We start from the raw sequence: 13,894 nt of genomic DNA on the forward strand, positions 1-13,894 counted from the left end.
ATTTATGCTAATTTGATACTTTGGCTTTACTATTTTCACACTCGTGAATGTGTCTCACACATATCTACAATTTTAAATCTGTTTTTAACTTTACTGTAACTAGATTATCTTGGCATGTACTTTGCTATTTGATATCTAAAAATCTTTACTCATTACAGAATGCTCAACTATTTATTTTTCAATTAATTTGCATGCAGTTATGTAAATGTATCAATTGTTTTCTTAAAGCTTACAATAAACAATTAAACCAATATTGTATTAATTTCACTATTTTTTTTTACCAAAAAAAAAAAAGTTTTAAAAAATGGTTCGGGTTCGGGTCGGGTCGCGGGTCGGGTCGGGTTGACCCGCACAAAACACGGGTCGGGTCACGGGTCAACCCGTTTTTGCTTCGGGTCAAAAAAATCGGGTTCGGGTCGGGTATTTTTCGGGTCGGGTCGGGTCGGGTCAGAATTTTCTGACCCGTTTTGCCATGTCTACTCGGAGCACCATCACGATGTATTTCGACAGTAGATGGCAAAGGCTTCAATATTCTCTCTATATATATTAGTACGTAACTGAAGGTTCCACCATCTTGGACACTTAAACATTATATAATGCTTTAATTCCATCGATATCATCTTTGTCCAAACCTTTGGTCATTCCTTGAGAAATGTGTGGCCACATAATAGCCCCTTGAACATTGCTATAATGGAGCCCAAGAAGGTGCCCAATCTCATGCAAAGCAGCAGTCTCCAAATCAAATTGACCTGGAACAGCTCCCACACTCCATTGGTCATTAGCATCATAATGGAGTCTGCCATCTGTTGGAGGAAAAGCATGGGCAAGGAGTCCACCAGGTCCATTAAAAGGGAACCTGTCTCCATGATCCCTACTTTTAAAACCAATTTGTAAATCTGCCATTGTGTCGTCTTCAGCTCGCGAGAAAGTGAAGTGTGTGTTGGCCTATGTAGCACGGGTGCGTTTTGGGATTCGGGTGCGGGTGTGGGTGCGAGTGCGGGACTCGGCAATTTTTGAAAAAGGTGGGTGCGGGTGCGGCGGGACTCAGCGATTAAAAAATTATTAAAAATATTTTTATTTATATTTTTAATATATTGCTAAGTATACTTTTTCACATTATACAAACATATACCAAATATAAGAGCAATAGTAGATAATAACTAAAACATGATTTTCATAAATTAAACACAACTCACAAGATTGAAACTAAAACATTCCATGATGTTTGGAAATTAGAATACAACTCACAAGTTCGAAATTAAAACTAAATAAAAGACAATCAACAAGACAATCAAACACCAACTTCTTCATCATCAAGATCAATGTGAGGAGAGGAGCTTATGTTTTGGAGTCTGTGTGAAACTGGGCTGAAGTAGGGTTTAGAAATAAGTCAAATGGTGCGGTCTGCACCTTCTTTTTTTTTTTTTGGGTTGAATTTCGGCCTGAATCGGCCGATTCGGCCGATACGGCCGATTCAGGCCCGAGTCAGCCTGATTCTGGGCGAATCGGCCCCTGTCGGAGCCGCGTCGGCTCGCGTCGGCGCGAGTCAGCGAAAAGCACGTGGAATCCACGTGGCACGACGCGGCGGGACGCGGCCGGACGCGCGGGCAGCAGCGTCCCCTGCACGTCGCCGTGTCCGGCCGCGTCAGACGCGGGTGCGGCACCTCTGGTGCCGCGTCCGTGCTTCATAGGTGTTGGCTGCCCATGTTCGAAAAGGTTGTGCAACTGGGAGCATGGCTCTATCTGTGGTGCCAGTGAGAAATCCATAGGTGAGGTTGTACTTTGAAACTGGCCACTTGGGGTTTCCAGGGAAGAAAGCATAGTGAGATATAGTATGAAAAGAGCCATGGTTGTGGTCATGTTTTTTAATTTTTATTGTCTGTGAGCATCCAATTTGTACCATTGATCAAGGGCGTAGCCAGGAATTTTTACATGGGGGGGCCGATTCGAACCATGAAGGTTGAAATCGACAACGATGAGTATTATCGTTGTATGGATAATCTATATTTTTAGGTTAATATGGACCTTCTTTGAGATAAGCTCGTTAGATTTCATCTTGTTTGTTGATAGGGAATTCACATATTTGTTTATGTGATCCTGGATCACGATCTATCTTTTCAGATTGAATTCTTGAACATTTAGAGGGGTCAAGGTGTTCAACAGGCATTGAAGTATCAACATTTGTTTCTACAGCCACAGGTCTCCTAATTTTTGAATTGCTAACATCTTTTTTCTTAAATAATGCATCAATTGTTTTTCGTTTGCTCATAATTCTTTTAGCTTTAAGAATATGACTCAAAAATTAACCTGAAAAGAAGTTTAAAAAATAAAATTTTAATCAGAAAATTTTACTTAGTTATATGGATGTTATTCATACTCAAGAAAAAACAAAATTTTCACTATAATTTAAAGACACAATCCATTTTTAATACGACTTTAATTAATAATAAGCCCTCAAACAAAAACAAAAATTAAACACACAAGTATTGGTACACAACATAAACCAAACAATTTAACAACACCCACAGCCACATCCACAGCCATATGATATCTAACTAATCAAAAATAGGTAATAAATCAAAACAATTTTACCTTAGAAACTTTGTCTTCACAAAGTGCAAAGATGGGTCACCCATGTGGCAATGCCTATTGCCTCTACTTGACTGCCTCCAACTTTAGATCTTCCCTTCAAGACTCATCACAAACAATCTCCCCATGCCTTCAATCATGTATTTCTCTAAAAATATATGAAAATATAAAGAGCATGTGAATATTTAGGTATAGATAGTTGAGAAAATAAAAAAAAAGACACTAAAAAAAGATGAATGTCTAATGCTTAAGAAAGAAAAGAAAACTCACCAGTCACCAAGTTCCAAAACTAAAGCTGATGAAGAAAGAAAAAATTGGTCATGATTTTTTTTTTTTTTTTTTTTCGAACTATGAGTACAGAGGATTGGAGTTTTGGGGGCTGGTAGGTAGGCAACGGTACCAGTGGAAATGAAAGTGTATCAAAGAAGACAAAACAAAAGAATAAGAAGTAAAGAAAGGGATTCCGTGGGTCAGTGGGTGGATTTTTTGAGATGAAGAGAAAGTGAAGTTTTGTTTTTTGTGTTTGGACCTGAGCGGGCTAGCTTGTTTTATTTGGAGTACATAAGGTGATAAGGCCTAAAACTAAAACCGAGTTTGGGAGAATATTTGAGCTGGGCTTGGGAGAATAGTCGAGAGTGGGCCATGGGGGGGCCGGCTGTCCAATATTGGGGGGGCCCAATTTTTTTTTTCTACCTACTCTAATGAAAAAAAAAAAAAAAAATTGCAGGGGCCGGGGCCCCCCAAGCCACTATGTGGCTCCGCCCCTGCCATTGATGATATCTGCCACCCCACAACGAGGCATCATCATGTTGGATATTGTTTTGGCATCCAAAATCCCAGTGGTGCTGAGGTGGAAATTTAGCTGGTAAGTTTTAAGGGCCGACTCTAGGGGTTCATCGAAATCATCATCATTGGTATGGTTTTGCATTACGGAATGGCTATGGTTCAAGTAACCAAATTGTTCAAGGTAACTTTTTAGAAATTTAATGCCTGAGACATTGTCACCCTTGTGACATCCTTCTAGATGCTTGAGAAAATCAAAGGGTGATGATTTCTTGTTATTGGTGTCTCTTGAAGCTCCATGGGAAAGAAGAGGAAGAAGGAGGACAGTGAATAAAAAGAGTGAAAATGCTTTAGAAGCCATATCTGCAAAAGTTTGAAACCTAAGCAAATTTTAGTACCTAGAGTGAATTGTGGAAAACTTTTTTATAGCCATCAACAACTCAATAACATTAAAGTTTCCTTCAATAAAAATACATGTAATTTACTAATATTAGAAGGTCTTTTATTGAAAATATTATTGCTTGATTTCCTATTTTGTATAAATTTAAAATGGTAATTGAATTCAAATAAAATTATTTTAAGTAATTTGCAAAAAATTATTAGGTACTCCTAGAGTACCACCCAGAGTACCACCTGTAGTACCATAAATGCGTACTTCCCTCTTTCACATAAACAGTGGGTTTTACCATGAATTTAATTAGTGAGATCCACCATTTATATAAGAGGAGTGAGTACGCATTTATGGTTTGCATACCATGATAAAAGAAAGCCAAATTAGTAAATATTCATTTATGGATAAAGTTTAGCTAAAACTTAGTTGTAAACAATAAATACAACTATAATCAATATTTTAAAAGTTTATTAATTAGAGTGACTTGTGGAAAATTTTTTCATAGCCATCAACAATTCAATAACGTTAAAGTTTCCTTCAATAAAAATACATATGCCCCTCTCCCCCACGCAAATTTACTAATATTAGAAGGTATTTTATTGAAAACATTATTGCATGATTTCCTAATTTTTTATAAATTTAAAATGGTAACTGAATTCAAATAAAATTATTTTAATTAATCTGCATGCCATGATAAAAAGAAAGCCAAATGAGTTAATATTCATTTAGGGACAAAGTTTAGTTATAAACTTAGTTGTAAGCAATAAATACAACTCTAATCAATATTTTAATTTTATTATGTAGAGTGACTTGTGGAAAACTTTTTCATAGCCATGAACAATTCAATAACGTTAAAGTTTCCTTCAATAAAAATACATATGCCCCTCCTCCCTTGCACGAATTTACTAATATTTGAAGGTATTTTTTTGAAAACATTATTGCGTGATTCCTATTTTGTATAAATTTAAAATGGTAACTGAATTCAAATAAAATTATTTTAAGTAATCTGCATACCATGATAAAAGAAGGCCAAATTAGTAAATATTCATTTAGGAACAAAGTATAGCTATAAATTTAGTTGAAAATAATAAATACAACTCTAATCAATATTTTAAAATTTTATTATGTATTTCTCAAAAAAAAAAAATTTATTATGTAGAGTGACTTGTGGAAAACTTTTTCCTTCAATAAAAATACATATGCCCCTCCTCCCTCGCACGAATTTACTAATATTAGAAGATCTTTTATTGAAAACATTATTGCCTGATTTCCTGTTTTGTATAAATTTAAAATGGTAACTGAATTCAGATAAAATTATCTTAAGTAATCTGCATTCCATGGTAAAAGAGAACCAAATTAGTAAATATTCATTTAGGGACAAAGTATAGCTATAAACTTAAATGTAAACAATAATACAACTCTAATCAATAGTTTTTGTTTGGATATGAATTTTGAGAAATTTATCATTGGATAACTCGCTAATAACCCAAGGAAACCCTTTACTTTAGGTATTTCGTTTACTGAGCGATCTCTAACAACGCACTTTTTTTGTCTTTAGATTCTATTTATTGAGGCAACTCAAAGTGGTATTTCCTTGTTCCAAGATTCTTTATCATTTCTTTGAATCATTGGGTTTAGACATTACTTTGGTAATTTTTAATCGTTTCAAAAAACGTCAGCAACATACCCTTTTTGTGATTTCTTTTTATAAAAAAAAAAAAAATCATACAAATGGTCGATTTGATTCCTACACAATACACTTTTAATTGAAAGAGTTTTACCAATTCCAAGAGGTTTTACTTATAAATTTGAAAATTGGATCCTTTCGATTTTTATATGAAAAATATACTTACAAAGCTGTTTCAACTTATTAATTAACACTAACCCTCGTTCCCTTAAAAAATGAATTAATAATTTTTTTACTCAACCTCCATTAAGATCACATACTATTTACATCCCAACCCCCGATCTCAAAAAGGAGGGTTCTAGTGAAACAAAACAAATTGTTGGGAAATTTAGACCCCGGTTGATAGAATTAACAAGTTTTAAACTCAAGTTGTTAATTAGATTTATTATGAATAAAACTTGTTAAAACAAACAAACATCAATATTATGTCAAAATCATGCACAGCGGAAAAGTAAATAAAACAAGATATGATGATCCAGGAAAACCAACGAAACAAACTAATTTCATAGTAAAAAACCTGGGGGGGGGGGGGAACCTTCCCGAAAAACAATCTACTATAGTAAAGAGAAGTTTTAGATCTAGTACAAAACCTTTGCTCCTAGACTTTACAATCCCCATAGATGAACTCACAGTAGAAACCTTCTACTGCTTCAGAACCTCTGAACTCTTCAATATATGAATGCTACTCTTTTTGCACGGATCCCAGTACGTGACTAACCAATGATGCACGGCTCCCAGTACGTGACTAACACACCAACTCGAAGAAGATTGTTGGCTGCAAAGTTCTTCACTTCATCAACAATGAAGGTCAAGAAGCACTTGGTTACAAAACCCTAAGTCGCAAAGATCCAGTAGCTTCTTTCAGAGAGAATAAGGCATCGGTCACCTTTTGCATATGTTCTCCTTGTATTCTCTTATGCGACGACCTTTAAAACAAGCCTTATATATATCTAGGGTTGTGAGAAAAGAAACCCTACACAAATACATAAGCATGGGCCGAAAATCAGATCTGAAAAACTGATTTTTGTAATTCTTGATAAATACCTCGATAAATAGTATCTGTCGAGCAATTGTTGAGATTTAATGAATCAGCACTTCTTCACTTGTTTCTTGGGCAGATTTGCATGGCTTCAATACTAAACTTGAACTCTTGTTCTTTGAAGTACTAAACTCATCCTAGATCTACCCAAATACAAGTAAAGTGCGTTTTGTCAAAGGATTAGCCAATTACATAAAATATGTCCTTAACACAAATGATGTCGAGTCAAGAGCACCCTCATTCCTATCTAATTAATATAAAAAAGAAAATGATGGATGTAAGAATCCACAGACGACCATATCCCTCAAGTCGCACATTGCTTTTTACCACATCTTTTTAAACGAAGTTTTACCATAACATTTCCTAATAGGTTGCTATAACAGTATGTAATTTATTCTATTATGGACTCATGAATAATTATTGGTTCGTTCGGTACATAGTAATTCATACTTTTATGAATGGGTAATTTCTCAAGAAGTCTTAGCACAAATTAAATTTAACCCCATATTATATATAACAAATAATATATAGAAATATAATAAATATTTTTGGGGTAATTACACTAAACCCACCAGTGGTTTGGCTCGAAATCACTTTACCTACTTGTGGTTTAAAAAGTGTCATTTTACCCTCCTAACGTATGTTCCGTTTGTTTTCCATAACCCATCTCTGTTAAAATCAGGGGTAAATAGGTATTTTTGCTCAAATTTTATGTCTCTCTCCTCCCAAAACAAAAAATAGCACAAAAATGCAAGAGAAACAAGATCAAAAAGTGGTATTGGTCTCTCTCTCAATTCACATAAATCTTGAACATGAAGAACATACCCAAAAAAATATAACCCAGATCAACCTACACAAATAACCGAACAATTCAATATTGCCCTTCAATCAACCGAACAATACACTATGACTTGTCTCAATCAAATATATTATATATACACGATTTTCTCATCTCATTTATGGGTTTAGTGTAGCTTACATCACTGAAGGAGATCCTGTATAGAAAATGATGTTGATGAAATTCATAAATCAAATGGAAAGTTGTACCTAGCTCTATTGAACGAAGAAGTGCAGTATGTCGCAGTTTTGAATACATTGATGATGATGGAGGTGAGAATAGGTAATCAAAATCAAATAGTGGTGATATTCTATTCACTCATCCCTTTCCTTGAGTCTCTCTCTTCCTCTTCTAGCTTTCTTTGATTCGGATTAGAAGAAGATTAAAAAAAAATAGTAAATGAATTGAATGAAACCCAACGACAAACGATCACCGACGACTGACCATCAGTAAAATCCACGAACCCAAAACCACCATCCACAGACCACTGACCACGGACCATTAACAAAACCCACAAACCCATCAACAAAACAACGACATCAGCATCAGTACACAAACCCAGAACTTTGTGACCATCGGCCACCAATAAACCCAGAATTAGTGATTCAAACCAAAACCCCCAGTGATTCAAACCAAAACCCAAAATCAATGATTCAAACCAAAACCTAAAACTAGTGATTCAAGCAAAAACCAAACCTAGAACTAGTGATTCAAAACAAAACCCACAGAACCAAAACCCATAAACCTCCAAAGCCAACCCACAACAAAACCGAAATCCTCTAACACCGATCATAACTAAAACCCACAAACCACTGCGAACCCACCACTACAAAGGTGAAGAGAGGAGAAATCTGCAAAGTGAACCCACCATATCAAATATTAATTTTCACAAAACCCTCCCTTTTGATCTTGTTTCTCTTGCATTTTTGTGCTATTTTTGTTTTGGGAGGAGAGAGACATAAAATTTGAGCAAAAATACCTATTTACCCCTTATTTTAACAGAGATGGATTACGAAAAACAAACGGAACATACCTCAGGTGGGTAAAGTGACACTTTTTAAACCACAAGTAGGTAAAGTGATTTCGGGCCAAGCCACAAGTGGGTTTAGTATAATTACCCCATATTTTTTTAATATATTTTTTTATTTTTTCTTTAAAATTATAATCTAAATATAAATATTAGAATAAAAAAAAATTGAACTAATAAATAACACAAATAAGTTTCTTTTTTTTTTTAATCTTCATCTTGAGGTGACTTGCTAAAATAGATTCACCAATTTCACACTTCTTCGAGTACCAAGGACTCATAAGACATTATTAAAAATATTAAATTGATTGAAAATTTTCCTATTTCACTATCATTACTTTATTTGAATAAGGATTTACAGTAAAAATCGCACTTTGATAATAATAGAGAAAAATGCATATTCGGTTTAAACCATAAAAAAATTAAATTTTTTTTTTTCACGGGGTGGTGGATAAAGACTGATAAAATAGAGGCTTTGGGTTGTTATTCTTTTTGATAAGTCATAATTAAAAGAGGATCCCCATACCTATCAAGTAGACTAAACAAATATCTTTAAAAGTAATTAGAAACATTCTATGTTAAAGGGTAAAGTTAAATATTTAAAATTTAGGGATATTAAATCTATTGTCACAAAACTTAATTGAAATAAAATAAAGTTTTCAATGAATCAATGAAATAGAAGAAATAGAATGATAACAATACATACATACATACATATATACGTATGTACATAAATATATATATATATATATATATAGTTAGGTTCAAGTTACACCTGGTGTAACTCTAAACAATATTACACCACCAATAACTTATTATTGAATTAATCTCTTGAAAATCTAATTGTTGAATTACATGTTCTATATGTTCTTAACATGCATGCTAATTTTCATATCAATCAGATGTTATTTACCATTTGATCCATAAATTCATCTTTTATGCATTATTTTAAACTACAAAAACTTGAATTTTAACAATTGATTGATGACATGACTATTAATCTTTGATCATCTTGAAATTTTGTAGGCATAGATAATATACGAAGATAATGTAATCTAATGGTGGATTTGTCAATATTTGCATTCAATTAAAAAATATTGAGTGGTGTAATATTGCTTAAAGTTACACCAGGTGTAACTTGAACCCAACTCATATATATAAGCCTTCACTCCCTTTCAGCATAGTTTATTTGACTTGGAAAAAGTCAATAAAATAATTCAACTGCAATTATTTCCTAAGGAAAAGTGACTAAGATGTATGAATACACTTTGTCTCAATTGGTACATATCATATTTTTACAATTATTCATAAAAGAAAACACAAAATACTTAAAAACGGAGTTCAAAGAAAAGACATATGTTACGTATGTAACTTTATTTATTTTTAATGAAATTCAGACAGTCGCATATATTGAAATTGGTATTTTACATTGACGTTTAACTCCTATCTACTGTTTCAATTCTATGAAGATGATGAATCCTAAAATAAAAAAAATAAAAAAGAATCCTATTAGAGTGTTCCAGACTTTGTATAAATGTAAATTAAAACAAGGACATATTAAATCATGGCTCGTATTTTTATTTTATGAGGAACTAACTTATTAAATAGAAATAAGATTTAATCTATGCTCCCATCTTACCTCTTACCTATATACAAAATAGATCCAATTACATCTGTGTGTTATTTGAACATGATTCGATTTTTGAAAAAGATATAATTCATATAAGAATCAATCATTATAGGAAAGAAAAATCCGATTATAACCAATCTTATTCTACTCTTTAAAAAAAAAAGGTTTTCTGAAAAAGGGTAATCTTTCTTTTATTCTAATATAAAATAGAAAATCTATATTCTGATATGATATACATATAATATAATAGGTATGCTCTGGGACGAAAAAATTTGAACCTCTGAATACTGGGACCAAAACCCGTTACCTTACCACTTGGCCACGCCCCAATTTTTATTTCTATTCAACATTAATAAAGACTGATATTGATAGTAGTTCTTCGTCAATTCTAGTCCAAATCTATATAGAATAGATTAGATTTTTGCTAGGATTTTGAGACATTTAGATAGAGAATGAAACGACATTTATTGATCATTACTTACAATTCAATTAAGATATTGTATGAAAGTATGATTTTGTCTATTCTCTTTTGATTTGAGAATTGAAGGGTTTTTTATTTGGTTGATTCAAAAAAATAATAATAAGATTATAATAACTCATATTAAGAACTCATCATATTAATAACTCAATCAAAATAAATACAATTATCTTCAAGAACAAAGAATTTTTATTTTTATTTTTATTTTTTATGCTTAATATCTTTAGTTAGATCTGTATTTGACTTAATTCTGCTCTTTCTTCAAGTAGTTTTTTCTTCTCAAAATTGCTTGAGTCTTATGCTTTTTTGAATCCAATAGTAGGTTTTATGCTAGTAATACCTTTGCTCTTTTTTCTCTTAGCTTTTGTTTGGCAAGTTGCTGTAAGTTTTCAATGAGATCTTTAATACAGTCCTAGAAAAATTCATGATTTATTCTAAAAAAAAATTCTTACAATTCATAAGATCAGATAAGTCTTATATTATAACCCTTCAATTCAAATAAAGAAATTCTTGGATCGCCACAATAAGTCTGGGCTCCCCCCAGATCCTCATTTAGACCCCTTTTTTACAATGAAAGAACCTAGTAAATTCCTCTGCAATATCTAATTGTGGGTATGAAAAAGCTTTTGGTAATGAAAGACTTGACTCTTATGACAAATGAATTTATGAAAATTCTTTTTTTTTCTATAGATTTAGAAAAACAATTTTGTGGTGTCAAAATAAGGTATGTGGTATAAAAGTGGAGAATCTATTATATTTTTTTCAAAAAAAAAAAAAAAAGAAGATCTTGGAGATTGTGTAATGCTTACTCTTAAACAATTTGTTTACACAATAGTGGTATTCTTTGTTCCTCTCTTTACCTTCGGATTCCTATCTAATGATCTAGGACGGAATCTTGGACGTGAAGAGTGAAGAATAAAAAATAACAATAAAGTTTCTGTTTTCCTTTCTTGATTTTAAAATGTTCTTAGGATTTTATTTTTTCCACATTTTTAACTATTAATTAATATTAATTAAAAGGGAAAAAAAAGACTCGTTGAAAGAGAAATTGAAAGATAAAGAAAAAATACTAAGTCATTGACTAAAGCGGAAAGAGAGGGTTTCAAACCCTCGGTACGAAAAACCCATACAATGGATTAGCAATCTGATGCTTTAGTCCACTCAGCCATCTCCCCCAATTGGAAAAGGATAATTACAAAATTATATTACACAAAAATAGTAAGGCTTGAAAAATGGCCCTCTCTTTATACCTCTTTATTATTCAGTATATAATTATTATATAGATATCTAATTATAGAGACATAGAAAAATATAAAAAATATAGAAAATAAAAATCAGTGATTTCATTTAGCTAAAGTAAGGGCTCGAAAGCGATATCTCAACTCCACTATTCCAATGAATATAAATTTAGATATATAACCACCTAATGTCCCAAGAATATTATATATTATATAAACTATAAACTATAAATTATATAGCAATGAATTTCTTATATAAAAAAAATTATAGAATTAATAAATAGTAAATAGAAAGTAATAATAAATATATAAATTAAAATTAAATAAATAATAAAAAAAAGAGTACCTCTTTGCTTTCGTCTGCAAGATCTTTTTTTACTTTTACTTCCACAACCCGGCCCTTGGTCCTGATTAGGCCAGGTTTTTCATTTTTGTTCCAATGAATCATAGAAAAAAAATGATTGTTGTTGTTTCAAGAACAATCATAATAAATGCAATTTCTATTCCTATTATACATAATAGAATAGAATCTAAGTGTCATTTCTTAATTATTTTATTCTTTTTTTTTTCCCATTTACTTTACTGGAATTAAAAAAAAAAAAAAAAAAAAGTAGAACCATATATTCTTGCACAATTTATGTTATGGCATACGTCTTTTCCCCTTTTTTTTTTTTTTTTTTTTTTTTTTTTTTTTTTATCAAGATGTATCCATCTCATTTAAATAACTAAAAAAAGCGTGTTTTTTTAGTTATTTAAATAAATCCTCCTTCCTCAATCTCATTAGTCTCCTTGGCCGAAGCATGTCAATGCTCTAATTTTCATGATTCTTTTCTGATCCTATCGTCTTAATTATGACCCATTTTTTTGTTCGACAAAAGATCCATTTATATACTATAATCACATTGTACCCAACCTCTAGGATAGTTTTTTGTGCAAAAACAAGCCGGACTTATATCTCGCAAAAATACAATAGTTCCAAGTCAAGTTTTTTTGTGCAGAATATGAGGTTAGATTTGTGGTGCAAGTTTTGGAACATAAACAACTTAGGGTTAGCTTTAGTGTGAAAACAAACTACCTTATTTCGGTTGTGTTTGAAATTAGAGTTTAAAGTCAGCTTATTTTACTATTAAGCTTATTTTTTGCTACTATTCATGAGTCCCACATCACTTTTTGGTACTATTCATGGATCCTAAAACACTTTTTGGTACTATTTATGGATCTCATTATATTATTTCAGCTAGTTTTTACCTTTATTTAAAGTACTTTCAACAAAAAGTTTTCAATATCAATTTTTAGTTTCAATAAAAAGTTTTCAGTTTCAACTAAATAAACTGTTTCTAAACGGACTCGAAGATGGGAAAATTATTATATTGGGTAACTAGGTATAAACTATTTATATAAATAGGTAATAAATTGCCAAGTATAGAACTATATACCCGATACATTTTAAGATCTAACTCAAAGCCTGCACAACTTAGACCATAATTTGGAAGTCTCCCACAATATTGCAAAATAAATAAGTTGAGGTTTCTAATATCTCATGACATCTATGAGTTATTTTGATCAAAACTCTTAATTAGCATTTTGTGGGTCACCCTGAAGGGTTTTCTTATGGAAAATGAAAATTGGTAGGACTTAAAAAAAACAATTTCTCTATATTTTTTTTTTCTCTCACCTCTTTTCTTCTAACCAAAAAAAAAAAATATATTTTTTTTTTCTTCCCTTTCCATCGTCTCCTTTGACTAAACATAATTCTTGACCTATTAGTCCATGTATTATACGGTAAGAGGTAAATTTTACACATGCAACTCTAAAATTTCTCACATAAGTTCATATAAAATTGTATAAATTAAAATTATTATTATTGTAACTATATAAATTTACACAATTACTATTCACATTCACATTTATTTTTATAACATTTGTTTATTATATACACAAAAAAGAGAGATAAATGATTTGAGAGAGTAAAAAAAAATTGATAAAAATAAGTATTTTAATAAAATATATAATATAAGATAAATAATATAATGTGAACTATTCTAAAAAAATAGAAAAAATATATGATTACGTTAAAATATATAAAAAAATTTAGAATGAATATTCCAATAAAAACTAATTACACCTGGCTTTCTTAGGTGTCCCAAAAAAAAAAAAAAAAAAGACCCCGGATGGATTGATTTAAAATTTGAAA

General features: G+C 31.5%; 1 protein-coding gene across 1 annotated transcript; it reads right to left on the bottom strand.

Moving 5' to 3' along the window:
• Nucleotides 1-582: 582 nt before the first annotated feature.
• LOC126689707 (metalloendoproteinase 3-MMP-like) lies at nucleotides 583-3,733 on the bottom strand. The gene is made up of 3 exons (XM_050384903.1): nucleotides 3,342-3,733; nucleotides 1,700-1,877; nucleotides 583-945 (listed from the first exon to the last, which is right to left on the bottom strand). Exons 1-3 carry the CDS (start codon nucleotides 3,731-3,733, stop codon nucleotides 583-585), a joined length of 933 nt encoding a protein of 310 aa, XP_050240860.1.
• Between the last annotated feature and the right edge of the window lie 10,161 nt (nucleotides 3,734-13,894).

This window comes from Quercus robur, chromosome 6, assembly GCF_932294415.1.
Source record: "Quercus robur chromosome 6, dhQueRobu3.1, whole genome shotgun sequence".
In the NCBI taxonomy this organism is placed as follows: domain Eukaryota; kingdom Viridiplantae; phylum Streptophyta; class Magnoliopsida; order Fagales; family Fagaceae; genus Quercus; species Quercus robur.

Bases quoted from the DNA above. Each gene is read 5' to 3' on its own strand.
- LOC126689707 (XM_050384903.1), bottom strand. From the start codon at position 3,733: ATGGCTTCTAAAGCATTTTCACTCTTTTTATTCACTGTCCTCCTTCTT. The intron at 1,878-3,341 runs ATAGTGGCTTGG...ATGCTCACAGAC, and splicing joins AATGGCAGGGGCGGAGCCAC to AATAAAAATTAAAAAACATG. The intron at 946-1,699 runs GCCAACACCTAT...CGTGCTACATAG, and splicing joins AACCTTTTCGAACATGGGCA to GCCAACACACACTTCACTTT.